At 41.9% G+C, this 14,650-nt stretch overlaps 1 protein-coding gene across 2 annotated transcripts in view; it reads left to right on the top strand.

Annotated features, from left to right (window-relative positions):
• The window catches only part of LOC146522792 (uncharacterized), a 49,734-nt gene extending 35,415 nt beyond the window's left edge, over nucleotides 1–14,319 (top strand). The window contains exons 1-2 of one of the 2 annotated variants that reach the window (XM_085153306.1): nucleotides 819–1,102; nucleotides 8,998–14,318. In XM_085153306.1, coding sequence (XP_085009432.1) covers nucleotides 901–1,102; nucleotides 8,998–9,932 — 1,137 coding nt within the window. In that variant the 5' untranslated portion in view covers nucleotides 819–900 and the 3' untranslated portion in view covers nucleotides 9,933–14,318. Of the gene's footprint in view, nucleotides 1–818; nucleotides 1,103–8,997 lie in introns of those variants that run through there. The other variant, XM_085153314.1, reaches the window with a different exon arrangement.
• The last annotated feature ends 331 nt before the right edge of the window (nucleotides 14,320–14,650 follow it).

The raw sequence follows: 14,650 nt of genomic DNA, 5'->3' as shown, positions 1-14,650 counted from the left end.
TACTTTAAAACTAAATATGGTGGACAGAGCTACAGACCCATTACAGCCTTACCCAGTCAGCCAGCAGCTATGACCAGCACTACCTGTGCAGTTAATAAAAGGACAGGTAATGTTTGTCGCGCTGTTACACACACAGCACGCTTATTTGTTTATTAAATCGTCTTTCGCCACAACACAGCTTACCAACGTGTACATAATAACCTAATACTCCTGTGTGCTGTAGACAACAGTGTTCACTGTACACCTACTTACTGGTTTTGTTGCATCAGTCTGCCTCTACCAGTTAATTTGCGTGTTTCTCCTACAGCTCCGCTGCTGCCGCCCAGGCAAGAAAATGCAAGTGCTCTTTGCGAGCTCGTTCCCGGCTCGTAGCGCGCTCTGCCGTCAAAGACGAGCATTGGTTAATGGTAGTCATGTGACTGATGCAAACCGGATCATTTTATTTAGCAAAGTTGTTATTAATAGTTAAATATTATTGTTGAGGGGCACAGACAAGACTCACACACACATATTAATAATTAATTAATTAAATAAATAAATAAATAAATGCCTCAAGACAAGGGTTCTTTGGGCACTGATCAGGAAAGGGGCAGGTGGTCAAGCCGCTTCCACCTCCCCTCTACACGTCCCTGGTCAGTTAGAAAATTTTTAGTGTAATACATTACAGTCAATAAAGTTTTGTTTAAAAAAAAGGTTCGTTTTTCACGTGGTACGGCCGGCTCCCGGGACTTCGACGTCATCACATATGTCATCAACAAGCGCCTCAATAACGCTTCACAAAAATCTGTCTGGACTCGGGTTAATCGGTTTTATCGGGTTTATCGGCTCACATTTAGCAGCCTCGACACAGAACCGTCACGTTAGTGAGGATCTGATACCAACGTCGGTATCGCTTCATCGATGCTTGTATCGATCCGCTCAGCGGAAGCAGCAATGAGTTCAGTTCAGTATCTGAGAGAGTTCATCAAGGAGAGACTAACTGCTGTTTGTGAAGAAATCTTCTCAGAGGTTCAAAAAACCATCGTCCAGTATGAGGAGATCAACCGTCAGCACAGACTGCTGGATATCAGCCGGAAACCCGACAGAAACTCACACATCATAGGTATGGACATGTTTTTAACTCTGTGCTGTTCAAGCTCAGATTCTTCAGTGTTTGGTTGATTGCTGATAAATCTGAAAGTTTATCAGCTTCTCCAGGATTTCTCTAAGCTGATGTTAGCTGAGAGCAGGAAGCTGTTACTTTGGTGATGAATTCAGAGGAGCAAACGGTGATAGTTCAGGAAGAGCACACACACTCTTAATGAGACAGGGTGAAAACTGTCTGCTGACTAACATTAATGAAGATGAGCGTCCACACCAACTGTTTATTGCATTTATTCTCCATGAGAACCTCAAAGTGAACACACACAGTGACTCTCTAGAGCATCAGAACAAAAGCTGTCCACATTACAAATACTGCTGTAATTAATGTCTTTACATCTGCAGCAAAAGCAAGAAAACAATCAGTGGATAAAGTTTCTGTTCACTGAAGCAAAGTATGATGTCTAAATGTGCCACATGTTAGTGATGTTAATAGGCTCAGTCATTCTTAGCGGGCTGTGCTGCCTCCATCAATAAATGATGCTATGTGAAATAGACCCGCTCATAATCGGTCACATGACAGGCTGACCCAACAACTCCTGGCCAATCAATCCATACAGTTCATTTTTTTTATTCATATAGTACTTGTCATGGCAGTAGATTTAGTATCTGTGTCATACTTGAAGCACTGTTTAAAAAGTAACTCATGCAAAACTGAATTTCTTTTTTTTTACAACAATCTTTATTTACAAAAATGCAAATACAAAAGATGATGATCAAAATATCTCCATTTACAACTTCTTCATCTTATTTTGACTAAACACGGCAAGTGCAGTGACACTGTATTGTTCTGTTCATCTGTGATCCTTCTATCCTTTCAGTGTATTTTCTGATAATGCTTAACATGAAGTAACGCTTTCATGACTTTCAGTATGATGGTGCCTGTGTTTGGCTCTGCCGCCGCCGGGTGCAGTTTGCCCCACTCTACTTTTGTGTTATTCTTCTCTGCCCTGCTGTTCTCACTTTGTGTCAACGATGTACTGGCTGTCTTGGTGTATGATCCCCTGGCTTTGCTATCCATCTGATCCTCTATGATGCCTCACGATGTACAGGCCAATCTCTAAATTACCATTAATTGCTAGGTTTCTAGAAAGGGTTGTGACTAAGCAACTTATAACAGTTCTGGATAAACAATGCATTTTTGATAGGTTTCTGTTTGGCTCTTGTAGAGTTCATCCCATGGACACAGCTCTTCTTACGGTCTCTAGTATCATTTTGATGAGTAACGATGCAGGAAAATGCTTTGTTTTGTTGATGTTGGACCTCACGTCGGCATTTGACACCGTTTACCACCACATCCTGCTTGAAAGGCTTAACTATTGGGTTGGTGTATCTAGAACTGCCTTGGAGTGGTTCTATCTACATCGCCTGTGGTTTTTCTGTGGTGGTTTTTGATTTTAGGTTATCCTCTACCTCCCTTACTTATGGTGTCCCTCAAAATTTGGTTTTGGGTGCTTTATTGTTAAATATATCTTCTCCCCCGCCAGCATATAATGGGCTCCTTTGAGGACATTTTCTGTCACTGTTATGGTGATGACATTCAGTTGTTTATGTGTCTAAGCAAAGTTTCCCTGGATCGTCTGCAGGTTGTGCAAAACACTGCAGCTATGCTTTGACCAGATCCTCTAAGTCACAGGTGTCGAGGGCTGGTTTCCTGCACTTTTTAGATGTGTCCTTGATCCAACACATATGGTACCAGCACATATTTCTGATCTTCTACAGCCCTGTGTCCCTAGCAGGTCACTGAGATTCCCTGATCAGGGCCTACTTGCTATACAACACACAAGGATGAGAACTAAGGGTGATAGAGCTTTGCCACTGTGGAACTCTCTCCCTCTAAGTTTAACAACTGTGGCCTCAGTAGCACTTTGTGACTCTGTCCAGAAAGGTGCTATATTAATCATTTTCTTTTTTACTTATTTAAAATTAAACTCACAATTTCACAATAATGTTAAACTGTAATCAAACTCGCCCAATGATTATAACAGAAAATAAATGACAACAGGATTTGCACTAAACGTGATCTCTGTATAATCCATATTTATGGCTCTAAAAGCACCTTACAGAGAAAAACCCAACAATCATATGAGCCCCTATGAGCAAGCACTTTGGCAAGAGTGGAGAGAGGAGGAGAAACTCCCTTTTAACAGGAAGAAACCTCCTGTAGATACAGGCTTAGGGAGGGGCAGCCATCTGCTCCGACTGGGTGGGGTGAGGGGAGGAAGACAGGACAAGGACATGCTGTGGAAGAGAGCCAGAAATGAATATGAATTAAATTCTGTGAGTTGTATAAAAACACAATGAGTAAAACAGGTTAGTAAAGAGGAAACGCAGCCTTGACCTATTGCAGCATAACTAAGGATAAAAATCCGAATATCATTATTGTCATTGTAACATGTACAATGAAATTAAGAGCACTCTTTGCGGTGTCAGAAACAAAAAGTTATATAAAATTTAAATATAATTACAAGAATAATATAAAAATGAAGTAGAACATGGTAATTCAATATAATAAATAAGTAAACCCTTATTCAACATAAACTCTGTTGCACAGGATATCATCCGTTGCACTGTACTTGTCGGATTGTGAAGAATGTATAATGTAAATCCAATATTTCTATCAGGGAACCCCGTGGAAGTCTATTATTAACCTTAATGTATAAAGAGGACTCCCAATTTACATGAACAACTTGGAGTCTATTAAACCAAACCACCACAGTGCAGTACCTTTAATACTTGCAACATGCTCTAATTGATCAAACACCGCAGTCAAGTCTAGCAGGACAAGCACAGAGATGAGTCCACTGTCAGAGGCCATAAGAAGATCATTTGTAACCTTCACTGAAGCTGTTTCTGTACAGCGATGAGCTCTGAAACCTGACTGAAACTCTTCAAATAAGCCATTCCTTTGCAGATGATCAGTAAGCTGTTACAACTACTCTTTCAAGATTTTTTTTTTTTTAGATTAAAAGTGGGTTGGAGATCAGCCTACAATTAGTTAAGACAGCTAGGTAAAGTATATGGGTTTTTAAGTAACAGCTTAACTACCGCTAATTTGAAGCCCTGTGGTACATAACTGACTAGTAGTGATAGGCTGATCATATTTAAGATTGAAACACAAATTAATGTTAGGACTTCTTTAAGCAGTCTTGTAGAACTGGGTTCTAAAAGACATGTTGATGGTTTGGAGGAAGTGATTACTTAAGTGTACTGAGAAAGATCAATTGGGATAGGCTGCAAATTCCCACAGCCCCAATAAGTGGAAGAGAATGGATGGATTGGAGGTAATCTTTGTTGTGTTGTTTACATTTTTAGGACACAAACATAATGACAAAGTCAAATAAATCTGGGTATCATCAGCATAGCTGTGATAAGACAACTTATCAACTAACTCCTGAAAGATTTCACAAAAAGGAACCATATGTAGATTCAATAAGAGGGCCCTGTGATTTGACCCTTGTGAGATGCCACACAGCATCATGGTGTTGTGTAATTAATTAGCATCACTGTAGACAAAATGATCCCTACCTTCAAGGTAAACAAACTAAGGATTTTTCCTGTGAGACCAAATGAATTTTCTAACTATCACGATCTATACTAGGACTGCAACAATTCACTGAGTAACTGGACTAATCCTCAACACAAAATTCTTTGATTTTTGTGCACTTTGCAGCACACTGATGTGTTGAATGATTTAAATGTGAGTGTTTCACACACATTTTCAACTAGAAACAGACCTGCAATAGAAACATATGTAGGAGCAGTGTGTTACAGCATAATCACTATACATACACTTCCAACCCAAGGGAGTGAGACAGACTATGTGTGAGGCGAAAATCAAATCAAATCAAAATCAAATCAAAGTTTATTTGTCACATACACAGTCATACACAGTACGATATGCAGTGAAATGCTTGGACAACTGCTCGTGACCTTAAAAAAAAGGGCTATGAATAAGATAGGAAATAAATAAATAAATATGAAAATAAAAAAGGGGTAAATTTAACCAGGAAGGAATAAAATAAAATAAAATAAAATATAAAAAATTAAGTTAAGAATGAGATAACTGTACAACACAAATTAGAATGAAGGGTAATTTAACTGGGAAAGAATAAGATAAAATATATAAATTAAAGTTGAAAATAAGATAACTGTACAACAAAATACACAGTATAGACATATATAAACATATATAAGAATGTATGAGAAATATAAATATATATACACACAATAACAGCAGCTGTACAAATATTAACTGGAAATGAGTATAATATAATGAATATAATATAATGAATATAATGTCCAGTGTTGTGCAAATATGCTTAAAGTGATGAAGTGAAAACAATGTCCAGAATGTCCAGTGTGTGTGTAAGAACTATATGTGTGGGTCAGTACTGTGTGGTGGTGTGATTGAGAGACCGTATCGCCTGCGGGAAGAAGCTCCTCCTCAGTCTCTCTGTGTTGGTCTTCAGGGAGCGGAATCGCTTTCCTGACCTCAACAGAGAGAACAGTCCGTTGTTGGGGTGGCTGAGGTCCTTCACGATCTTCCTGGCCTTGGTCCAGCACCGCCTGCTGTAGATTGAGTGCAGGTCAGGGAGCTCTGAGCGGATGGTGCGCTCAGCTGAACGCACAACCCTCTGTAGAGCTCGTCTGTCCTGCATGGTGCTGTTCCCGAACCAGGTTAAGATGTTTCCCGTCAGGATGCTCTCTATGGTGCAGGAGTAAAAGTTCCTGAGCACCTTGGGGGGCAGTCGGAAGTCTCTCAAGCGTCTGAGGTGGTAGAGACGCTGACAGGCCTTTTTCACCACGGTGTTGATGTGACAGGACCATGACAGGTCCTGCGTGATGTGAACTCCGAGGTATTTGAAGCTGTCCACTCTCTCCACTGGGCACTCGTTGATGACGGGGGTCTGGTAGTTCCTCTCCTGCTTAGTGCTGAAGTCCACTATCAACTCCTTTGTCTTACTGACGTTTAGAAGGAGGTTGTTCCTCTGGCACCAGTTCTCCAGATTCCTAATCTCCTTCAGGTAGGGCGTCTCGTTGTTGTCAGAGATCAGGCCCACCACGACGGTGTCGTCAGCAAACTTGATGATGGTGGTGGAGCTGGTAGTGGCCACACAGTCATATGTGTACAGGGAGTACAGCAGGGGGCTCAGAACACACCCCTGGGGGGCTCCAGTGCTGAGAGTGGTGGAGGCTGAGACATGTCCGCCCATCCTTACTGCCTGTGGTCTGCCAGTTAGGAAGTTGGAGATCCACTGACACATAGATGAGCTGAGTCCCAGATGCTCCAGCTTGGTGGTGAGTGTGGAGGGAATTATGGTATTAAATGCAGAGCTGTAGTCTATGAAGAGCATTTTAACATAATTCCCCCTTCTAGTGTCCAAGTGAGTAAGTGATGTGTGGAGGAGATGAGAGATGGCATCGTCTGTGGAACGATTTGGACGGTAAGCGAACTGTAGTGGGTCCAGTGTGTCTGGTAGTGAAGAAATGATGAAGTCTCTGACCAGGCGTTCAAAGCACTTCATCACTACTGAGGTGAGGGCTACAGGGCGATAGTCATTGAGAGAAGCAGGGTGGGGTTTCTTTGGGACAGGAACAATGATGGACTCTTTGAAGCATGTGGGGATCACCGACTGAGATAAAGAGATGTTGAATATCTCAGTGAACACAGGAGCTAGCTGGTATGCGCAGTCTCTGAGGATACGACCTGGGATGCCGTCTGGTCCTGCTGCTTTCCTGGTGTTCACTCTCTTGAAGGCTCTCCTTACTTCATGCTCGGAGATGACGAGCACATTTCCGGTGCTGGCAGTATCTTCCTGTCTGCAGCCGTTAGCGCCGCTAGCACTAGCATCGTTGGAGTCCTTAGCTGCAGCCTCGAAGCGAGCATAGAAAGTGTTCAGCTCATCTGCCAGAGTCACGGCCGTGTTCGTCATACCGGTTGTTGGTGCTTTATAATCCGTTATTTTCCGTAGTCCCCGCCACAGGCTCCTAGAGTCACTCTGTTGGAGTTGTGACTCTAGTTTCCTCCCGTAGCGCTGCTTCGCCTCTTTCACCGCCTTCCGCACGTTATATGACGCGGCTTTGTACAGGTCCATGTACCCCGTCATGAGTCCCGTGTTGTAGGCAGCGGTGCGGGATCTCAGAGCGTCGCGGATGGTTTTATCCACCCACGGCTTCTGGTTGGGAAACGTTGTGATAGTCTTTGTCTCCACGGTATCATCCGCTAGTTTCCCGATAAATCCCACAACCGCTTCCGTAAACACGTTGACATCATCGTCGGAGCTGTTTCTGAACATGTCCCAGTCTGCGTCGTCGAGTGCGTCCTGTAACGTGGCCACCGATTGATCCGTCCAGCGCGCGACCTTCCTCTGAACCGGAACTTCCCGTTTCAGCCTTTGTTTGTATTTTGGCATGAGGAAGATGGCGGCGTGATCGGATTTGCCAAACGGAGGGCGGGATTGTGCCTTGTAGCCGTCCTTGACCGTAGTGTAGCAGTGGTCCAGTGTCCTTTCACCTCTGGTGGGGCAGGTGATATGTTGATAAAAGTTCGGCGCTGCGCGTTTGAGGTTGGCACTATTAAAGTCCCCCGTTACAATAAGCGCAGCGTCCCGGTGTTGTGTCTGGTGCTGTGTGAGTGCCTCATGCAGCTCGCATAAGGCGGTGACCGTGTCCGCTTGTGGTGGAATATAAACGGCACTTATAATGACCGATGTAAACTCTCGAGGTAGATAAAAAGGACAACACATGATGGACAGTAGTTCCAGATTTGGTGTGCAGGAGCGTGTGAGAGGAACAACGTTCGCACTGTTGCACCAATTGTTGTTCACCATTAAACACACGCCGCCTCCCCTTGACTTCCCCGAGTCCCGTGTCCTGTCCATGCGGTGAACCGAGAAGAACTCGGCCGGCTGGATGGCGTGGTCCGGCACCGCTGGGTTCAGCCATGTCTCGGTGAAGCAGAGGAGATTGCAGTCCCGAATGTCTCTCTGGAACTTTATCCTGGCCCTGAGGTCATCAAGCTTGTTCTCCAGTGACTGGACGTTGGCGAGCAGGATGCTAGGCAGAGGTGTGCGGTGTGCACGAGCTCTCAGCCTGTTCCTGACGCCGGCTCGTTTCCCTCGAGGCCGCGCTTCGCGTCGCGTCCTTTGTTCCCCCTCAAGATCTCACTCGGCCAGCTCGGATCCGGAGTTAAAAACTTCGAATTGTGAGTACATTGTATACCAATAGAAACAAGAGTGTCACTGTCATACCTAATGTACCCAATGGTGATGATTTTGCCGATTTAGAAACGCTGAAAACTAACTTAAAGAACAAAAACAAAGAAAAGGTGGTCAGAGCAGTCGTGACGGCAGCCGACCTCACCGGCGCCATCTTAAAAGAATCTAGAAAATGTCAGATTACTCAGTAAAAAGATCAGCCATCTTTTATTGGATGGACAGGTGTGACTGTGTGTCACTAAGTCACATTTAAATAGTTGTCTGACCTGACTCCACCAATCAGAAAAAGCTTGTTTGTGATTGGTTCATTTGTTTACTTCTTTACACAGAAACGCAGAGAAACTCTTGCTTACTTACCCAAGATTAAGACCTTTCCACATTAAAACTATAACACTCAGTGACAAAGTTTTCACATTGTAAACAGAAAGAGATCATTCTACTAATAAGAGTGCCAGAACTAAAAGGTCACTTGCATCAGTGCTCAAATAATTTGTCAAATTTTGTACACTTTAAATTTCACTTGTATATGTGAGACACATTCTCACTGTGTAGAGACCTGTTAATGTTTCAGATCAGAACATATTTTCTCAAATGTTTGTTTTTCTGTCATCCCTACCCCCTTCATTTGTCTTTTCAGACCTCCAACAGCAACATGTCATTGAGAAGGAGGAGGTTCTTACAGACCAACAGGTCTGTATCCAAGAAAGAAACTCCAGTCTGACTGAGGAGGACCCACAGCCTCTACAGATTAAAGAGGAACAGGAGGAACTCTGCAGCAGTCAGGAGGGAGAGCAGCTTGGACTGAAGCAGGAGACTGATGCCTTCATGGTGACAGCCGCTTATGAGGAAAGTGCACACACTGAATCAGAAGCAAACGGTGAGCATCTCCTTTCTCACAGCTCTCCTGAAGCAGAGGGCCAAGATCAGAAAGCAAGCCAGCATGTGGACTCAGGATCAACTAGAAATGCAGAGCTGAAGAAGAGGAGACATCACAGCAACGGAAGTCACAGTCAGAGAGTAGACAACCCTGCTGTTTCAGAGAGTCAAAGTAAAACTGACACAAGGAAAAAGTCTCTGAAATGTGACGTCTGTGGAAAACATTTTCAGTTTAAATGCCACCTGAATGCACATCTCAGAATTCACACAGGTGAGAAACCGTATTCTTGTAGCACCTGTGGGAAACAATTCCGTCAGATATCAGCTTTGAAAAATCATGGTAACTGTTACACAGGTGAGAAACCATATCCTTGTAGCACTTGTGGAAAAAGATTTTCCTATAAATCACATTTTGAGTCCCATGTAAGGATTCACACAGGTGAGAGGCCCCATATTTGTACCGTCTGTGGGAAAAGATTCAGTCGGCGTGCACATTTGTATTATCACTTAAAAATTCATACAGGTGAGAAGCCGTATCTTTGCAGCACCTGTGGGAAAGGATTCAGAGAGAACTATGAGTTGCAACGTCATTTAAGAATTCACACTGGTGAGAAACCGTATTCCTGTAGCATCTGTGGGAAAAGATTCAGTCATCTCGGACACGTAAAGAGACACATGAAAATCCATACTGATTAAAGTTTCATGCTTAGAAAATGTTGGACAGCTGTGAGTGGTCCTGCCATTTTTGTTTTTTGTTTTTGTAAATTAGCCTCGTGGTCAGGACTGACATATGGAGGCACTGCTCTTTATTTACCTGTTGCCATGGTGAATTGTGATATTGGAGCTCCATTAATGATGGCTTCCTTTCTCTACTCTGATCAGCTGTTTTGGAACAAACACTCAAAAGCCTCTTTTGAAATTAGTAGCTACTCGGATCGACTTGCCACAACTTGACTGGTTTTCCACTACAATCCGGTACTATCTAATGTGAGTGGTTGTTGTCATAGCACTCGTCCCGCAGTGTAATTAATACGCAACATGAAACCTACAAAAACGGTTGATTTCGAAGCTGGGATTTACCTGCTTCTCCGTTTTTGTTTTTTTTGGGTAACAACTGGGTTTCAAAAATGGCAGTTTTAATTTTCATGAAGGAGACTTTCTCATGACTCATTGAATGACACTACTGACCAGCCAATCGGTGGCATGCAGTATGACGACGTCACATTTTAGTACCTGCTCGGATCACATGGAGCAGCCGAGCAAGCAGGTACTAAAAAATTACCTGATCCCATGTACTGTGACCTGGTACCAGATGGAAAACCTTGGCAAATTGTGCCAAGTTGATCCAAGTAGGTACTAATGGAAAAAGGGGCTAAGGTTTCTGATCTCAGAATTAATCAACTTTTGAACGTGCTTTCTGCAATAGTTAAGTTTATCACCTCATTATTAAAATGTGAAACCATGATCATACATTTCATGATGGTTAAGGTTCAGTATCCTCTTGTTCTGTTTGATCATTGTTTAGGTTTAGTTTTAGTGTTTGCTTTGTGTTCCTAATGTTTAAATAAAGTTTTGTTTAAATTTCTTTTGAGATTTTATTTCTGAGGTGTCATTTTTAATGTTTGAAAGACGCATAAAAAAGTATTCTGCCTTATTATGCACAAGATTTTCTTTGTTTCTGATGTTTTATACTAATTTAGAAATTCATGTAAACATAAACTGTAAAGAGCTGTGCTCCAGCAAAATTCTACATCTGTTAACAAAACTGGTGGGGGTTTTTTGTTGTTGTTGTTGTCGTTGTTGTAAAAACCACACAGGGCTTCAGCTGTTTCAGCTAAATCCTCCTCTGCTGAGAAACCTCTGAACCACGAAGATGCTTTCTTCAGCTTCACTTGGAGCATATAGCTACTGTGGACTGTATCGTGTAACATGATGTCTGAGTCTGGATGTGTGTGGTTATGGTGAACCTGCCTCCTGTTGATTATGAAACATTCACACCACAAATATCATTGGCAACAAAAAATGGGAAGGGGAAAAAAAACTAGTCAGCGGCAACAGGACCGCTAGTCTTTGACTTTATTTTCTGCTGTGTTTTACTTGCATCTATTTGAAAGACTGAGTGTAAACACAAAAAATTTGTTGTTTTATGTGCTCAAATGTGCAAAAAATAGGTTTAAATGTTAAACAAATTTCTTCCAGTCAGAGAATGTTGCATATAATTACATTTTTTAAAAGATTAAAACTAATAAAACAAGTTTTAAAAAGAGATGTTTCCATTTGATTACATTTTGAATGATGGATTATGCAGAAAAAGTAGACTTGGGCTGAAAGATCTATTTATCACCTATTCAGGTTGTAAATCGTGTTTTTAAAAAATAACTAAGTAATTAATTACTTTTGAAAATAAGTAATCAGTAAAGTAATGGGATTACTTTTTCAGGGAAGTAATCAGTAATTAGTTACTGTGATTTTTAAAATGGTGGAAGCCAAACAGTAAGAGGGAATTCATGATGATATTTATATGAAGCTTACTTTGGATCTTCTTTTGCTGCTGGTTCAGTCAATTTTGGTTGGAGAGTGAAGAAACTTGAAGCTTCAGAATCTGGTGCAAAAAAAACACAAACACGAAGCCAACACATCAGAATCTGTAAGGTTTCGGCTTTCAGCCCCAACGGCTGGGTGTGAAAGCCAACACCTCACTGATTCTGATACGTTGGGTCCGTGCTTTGTGTTTACGTCTTCTTGCGGAAACCATGTTTCGTGGTTGTTGTAGTCAGGTTTAAACTGAGATTCTGACATTTCTGGCAAAAGACATGTATGTTTAAAATTTGATTCACGATTTTAATGAATCAATATTGCATTATTAAAGTTAAAATTGATTTGAAACCTACCCATAGTCAGTAGTAAGACCTTGGAAACAATCATAGCGATGGAGACACACACCCGTGGGATTCATAGATTTTGATATCGCTCTATCTTTGTCTCACTTTGATATAGTATAGTGAGGTTTTTAACAACCAGTTATGGGACCTAACCCACACTAGTGTGGACTTTTAGTTGAAGCACCTGCATCAATTTAACCTTCTCATACTCTGTTACAAGATCAGAAATATTTATTAGGGTTAGGGTGCTGTTGGCTTCCATATGATGTACCAGTGAACTAGTCATCGCTTTGGGCACTGTAACATCCCTGGTCTAGAGGTAACTTAGACTTAAAATGCACTTTGAACCCACACATATCCCATGCTCAGGAAATATTCAGGAGAGTGGAAAAATTCATGATATTAGACATAATAAATAAATTATAAATTAATGACTGAATGCGATGTCATGGTAGAAGCATAGCAGTTTTGTTGTTTGTTGCACCCAAGCGAGCCCACTGGGCCCCTTCAGGGGGGTGGGGTGCCCTTGGCCCCTGGGCCTGGGGCTTGGTCACTCTGGCACAGCTGGCTGCCGGCGGAGCTCACGGGCACGTCACTGCAACCCCCCCTGGCTTCTGCTCCGCGGCTGCTGAGTGACCCCTCATCTGGGACTCTCCTCAGCTCTTTCTGGGACAGTGGCTCGGCTGCCCCTCTGTTGGTCTTCCTTGGTCTCTTGTGTTCTGAGGGCCTCTGGATGTCTGGAGCCTGGATCTCCTCCATACCTGCTTCATGCCCTGGAGGACGGGGCTGTGGCTCCTCACACCCTCTAGCAGATCATTACATGAAGGAACCTTTTGAATACAAGCGCGTTCATGCACACAGGTGCACACACGGGTGCTCACACACACAATCTACACCCTTTTTGGCTCCTACCTCAAAGCACACTGTGCGCTGTCAATCTTACATGCTGCACAATAATGTTTAACATTTAGTATTTACTGTTATATTCACATAGATCATCGCGATGATGTTGTTTATTATATTGCTCTCGTTTTTGCTTGTTTTCTCTTTTTTCTTTCTCAACAGGTGATCCATGTGATCGATATATGTATTTTTGTCTGTTTGTTTTCTTGGTTTTTGTTTTTTGCCCTTTATCACCGTTCCTCTTCCCCACTGTTTTTCTTACCCTACCTCTCTTTCTTTCTCTCTTTTCCTTCCCCCAGTCATGTCTGTGTGTGTAGCAAGTGACAATAAAATAAAATAAACAATAAAAACAAAGATCAATCAAATAGACCAATATGGCAAGGCCGGGATGGTCCATTTGGTAAAGTAAATCCATTGGGCATCTTTCTTGGCCTTTAGAAAATAATTCTGATGGCAAAAGAACCAAACGGAACAGGCGGAATAAAAAAAAAAAGTTTGGTTTCAGTTAAGTGTGATATCAGGATATAGAGAGATGGACCTGGAGCACGTAGAAGCATGTCACCCACTGCCCAGGAGGAGTGACAGACTGCCGGCCGTCATTATGAGATTCGTCAATCGGAAGAACAAGGTCGCACTGCTGAAACAAGGACGCAAACTGAAAGGCACGGACGTTTTCATTAATGAGCATCTGACACGAAAAAACGCAGACATCGCGAGGAAGGCAAGGCAACTGAAGAAGAACGGTAAAATACAACATACATGGGTAACAAACTGCAAGATTTTCATTAAGCTAAACGGGACACCAGAAGAGGCAAAAGTACTGATAGTGAGGAACATGGAGGATCTGGACAAGTACAACTGACACTAATGTATCGAGGCAATATATAACTCTAATGACAATCAAATGATAAATACACCAACATCTCTAATTACACCAGGAAATGACATGGACACATTGAAATCAATTCTCCAACAGAAAGTAATTGATCTAGATTGTGAATATAAGGAGTATAATATAATAGACCCAGAAATAGATTCTGAAAGTAATTTTCTTTCTTCTTTTGTTAAAAATTGTAATTATTTCACACAGGAACAATATGAAAAAAAAAAATCAACCTAGACGGGAAGCTCTCATTAATTCACTTTAACAGCAGAAATATGTACTCTAATTTTGATTTCATTAAGGACTACTTGCAACAATTTTCTCGCCCCTTCAGTGTTATAGCCATCACTGAAACTTGGTTCAATGTCGATAAAGGAATAGATTTCTGTTTGAATGGATCCGATTTAAAATACATGAATAGATTAAATAAGGCGGGCGGTGGGGTTGCTATACAGTGGGGCAAAAAAGTATTTAGTCAGCCACCGATTGTGCAAGTTCCCCCACTTAAAATGATGACAGAGGTCAGTAATTTGCACCAGAGGTACACTTCAACTGTGAGAGACAGAATGTGAAAAAAAAAAAATCCATGAATTCACATGGTAGGATTTGTAAAGAATTTATTCGTAAATCAGGGTGGAAAATAAGTATTTGGTCAATAACAAAAATACAACTCAATACTTTGTAACATAACCTTTGTTGGCAATAACAGAGGTCAAACGTTTACTATAGGTCTTTACCAGGTTTGC

Source organism: Neolamprologus multifasciatus, chromosome 3 (assembly GCF_963576455.1).
Source record: "Neolamprologus multifasciatus chromosome 3, fNeoMul1.2, whole genome shotgun sequence".
Classification (NCBI taxonomy): domain Eukaryota; kingdom Metazoa; phylum Chordata; class Actinopteri; order Cichliformes; family Cichlidae; genus Neolamprologus; species Neolamprologus multifasciatus.
This window is presented reverse-complemented; position numbering and strand designations above follow the sequence as displayed.